At 42.7% G+C, this 3,087-nt stretch overlaps 1 protein-coding gene across 1 annotated transcript in view; it reads right to left on the bottom strand.

Annotated features, from left to right (window-relative positions):
* Window positions 1-897: 897 nt before the first annotated feature.
* Window positions 898-3,087, bottom strand: part of LOC102295241 — a 5,120-nt gene continuing 2,930 nt past the window's right edge. Inside the window, exons 2-6 of the mRNA XM_005946085.2 lie at window positions 2,264-2,409; window positions 1,938-2,002; window positions 1,278-1,439; window positions 1,091-1,195; window positions 898-1,004 (exon numbers count right to left, since the gene is read on the bottom strand). Of these exons, the coding sequence (XP_005946147.1) occupies window positions 964-1,004; window positions 1,091-1,195; window positions 1,278-1,439; window positions 1,938-2,002; window positions 2,264-2,409 (519 nt within the window). The 3' untranslated portion in view covers window positions 898-963. The remainder of the gene's footprint in view (window positions 1,005-1,090; window positions 1,196-1,277; window positions 1,440-1,937; window positions 2,003-2,263; window positions 2,410-3,087) is intronic.

Consider the following 3,087-nt stretch of genomic DNA (forward strand, 5'->3'; position numbering starts at 1 on the left):
CAGCTACGAGCCGACACGAACCCGACGTATTAGCCAGAGGTCCCTTTACTACGCTTCGGAGCCGCTGACCTGTTTTATATACGAATAGTTTTCTATACGAGATCGCTGCAAAAAGTGCAGCCTTACCTAATGTCCACCTGCTGTTACTCATTTATATTATGATTTAAATCTAGCTGGTGTTGGTGTGGAGAGTAGCCTTCAGTAATAGTAATAAATCACATTCATGTAGCTGTAAAAAGCATGATCATATATTAAGTAATCCAAAGTAATCAGGATACGTTACTCTCATTGAGTAACGTAACGGAATACGTTGCAAAATACATTTTGGGGCATGTAATCTGTAATCTGTAGTGGAATACATTTTAAAAGTAACCTTCCCAACACTGCAAGGCGATGGGTTGATATCCTCCTTAGGTCCCTCCCTTATGAAGACGGTCCTTGAGTCATTTCCTCATTATCCAGTTACACTTAATGACTTAGTTGGTATAATGTTAAAATGAAACCCTCGCTAGAGTTCGTACCTTCCTCTGTCCTGTGTTTAACCATGCTAAGGCAATTCCCTTACTTAACACTTTAACCCCTAACACGCTGCTGGCCAAAGGTTTTCACAACACTTTTTAAAATTACTATAACTTTTGAACAGTTTGTGAAAGCAGCGATTCTGCGCTGTTTAGCGATATTAGAGTCATTGCTGTAATCCCACGTGTCACTCAGCCCTGGAAAGGCTGCTTCACCAAAAATAGCCTCTGTGCCAAGACTGAGGCCATGATTACAGCTCCTCAGTGATCGCTTCTGTTTGCTCTTCTGCAGAAACCAGTGTTTGTAATCGCAGTCTGCAGACCTTTGGTTTTAAACCATGTTACATTAAAAAGCCCAGAATAAAAGATGCAGACACACTTTTTATGTTTTTGATCTCTTTACTTTCTCAGGTGAAGTCTTGGTTTCTGATGGTAGGTGGTTTCTCTAATTGGGAATCTTGATACCTTCACCTTCAGCACAGAAACCTGCAGAGAGAAACAGACAGTCGCATCACCTGATTCACCTCAGACTGATTTCTCAGATTCTGGTGCAAACAGTTAAAGTGAAGCACTTTTCTCTGGGTTGTAGATGAAGTCCGGGTCTCCGGAGAAGCCCAAGCATGTTGCCTGCTGCTTGAAGTGTTCCAGCTCCGGCTCCTTCAGGGTTGACTCTTTGCCTGCAAACAAAAACACTCAAACGGATGAACATTTTGGATTTTAAATGAGAATTTTAACTTCTGTGGCTAATTTTCGTCCTACCCAGAAGATAAACGGAATGAGCAACGAACTCATCGCTGGCATCTATATCGATCTTCAGTAATTTAAGCAGACGTTTGGTGTTTCTAGCCGTGCTGTTTATCACGAAGACGAGGCAGCCGTCACAGCTCGGCAGCAAGTAGAATGAAGACGTGGAGTTGGCCACTGGGAACAGAAACATTTCATGTAATAACAACATGATCTTCTGAAACAGGAAGTCCAACTGCACCTCGAGGACAGAAAACCTCACGTAGGAAAACGCCAGAGATCAATTTACAAGAGACAAATACACAATCTAATATTAAAAGACACAATTAAATCAGACACAAAGAGTTTAACTGAAAATAACTTAGATGATATGCAGGAAAATGACACAAAAACCTGGGGATGAATGTACAATCATCTAAAAAAAAGAAAGAAAAAAAAAGCAGCTAAAAATCCCCTAGAATGACCTTAAATAGAAGAAAAAAGAACAGAAAAATATCAAGCTGTTTGAATTAACCGATTTCAGAGAAAATATGAGTGATGGAAGAAACAATATTACTGGAAACAAATGAAAAAGTTAATCTAAAATGAGACAGAACAGGAAAAAGAATCATCCAAACTTTGCAGCTTTTATGTTGGAACTTCTCTGTAGTGTGTCAGGTCGAGTGGGTTGCGTACTTTCCACCGTGGCAGTGTTTCCTTCAAAGGTTACGTTCGTCGTTGAAGTCAAGCAGGTTCCATTCCTGAGAACATCAGAGAGAAAGAATAAACTCACGCCCACTTCAGAAACTCTCTTGCCCTCAGTTACTGTCTGTTGCCTGCTGCCCCCTGCTGACCTCTGTTATGCCCCGTTACCATTTGCTTCCCTCTGTTGCCTCTTATTACCCCCTGCTGCCCCCTGTTGTGTTGTTACTGTCTGCTGCCCTCTGCTGTCCCCTGCTACCCTCTGGTGCAGGATGGATGGGCTTAATGGTAACAGATGTTGATGCATGTGATGAGCTCACATCCTGTTTTCCTGCAACATGACGACCTCCCCAGAGCGCACTGGTGAGGCGCTGATCTTCACCCAGGAGCTGTCGGTCAGGTTCAGGAAAGCTTTGTAGACGTCGTGACTGGTGTAGCCCAGCAGGAAGTTCACCCTGCCATACATCTGCACAGACAAGGAAGTGGCCTAGTCAGCTGACACACTGCCTGCTACATGAGTTTTATTAAATAAACCAAAAATATGACAGCGCTTCGTATCCTGTTCTTCCTGACCCAACAGGAAGCTGTCACACCTGAAGAAAACAGATCCCTGTTTGAATCTCACTGACCAGTCAATAAGTCACTAATCATAATCAACAATAATAATAATCAATCGACAATCACTATTACTGACAATAACTAAATAAGACAGGAGAGGGCGCTGTCTGCACACAGTGGTTAGCACTGTGTCCTCACAGCAAGGAGATCTGGAATCTCCCATCTGGCTGGGTTCTTCCTGTTTTCTCCGTCCACACACTTCTGTGTTAGCCCTGCCACAGGCTGGACACCTGTCCAGGTGTGCCTGCTTCCTGTGATAATGGAGATAGATGCCAGTCTCCCTGCGACCCTGACTTATAATGGAAGTGGAAGAGAATGGATGGGTGGATTTTATGTAATTTTGCCTTTAGCCTTTTGATACAAGTCACATTTTTGGGGTTTTAAGGCTCGACTTCTGTTGTTTCAAATGTGCTTCAGTCACTCAGGAAACATGAAATTAACAATGCTGAGCTCCATTTTTGTGGAGCCTCAATTTTATCCCACAACTTAGACATTCACATTACTCACACTCTCATAACACATACAT

The sequence above is a fragment of the Haplochromis burtoni genome, unplaced genomic scaffold (assembly GCF_018398535.1).
Source record: "Haplochromis burtoni strain Fernald_Lab_line unplaced genomic scaffold, NCSU_Asbu1 Contig_472, whole genome shotgun sequence".
NCBI classification, from domain to species: domain Eukaryota; kingdom Metazoa; phylum Chordata; class Actinopteri; order Cichliformes; family Cichlidae; genus Haplochromis; species Haplochromis burtoni.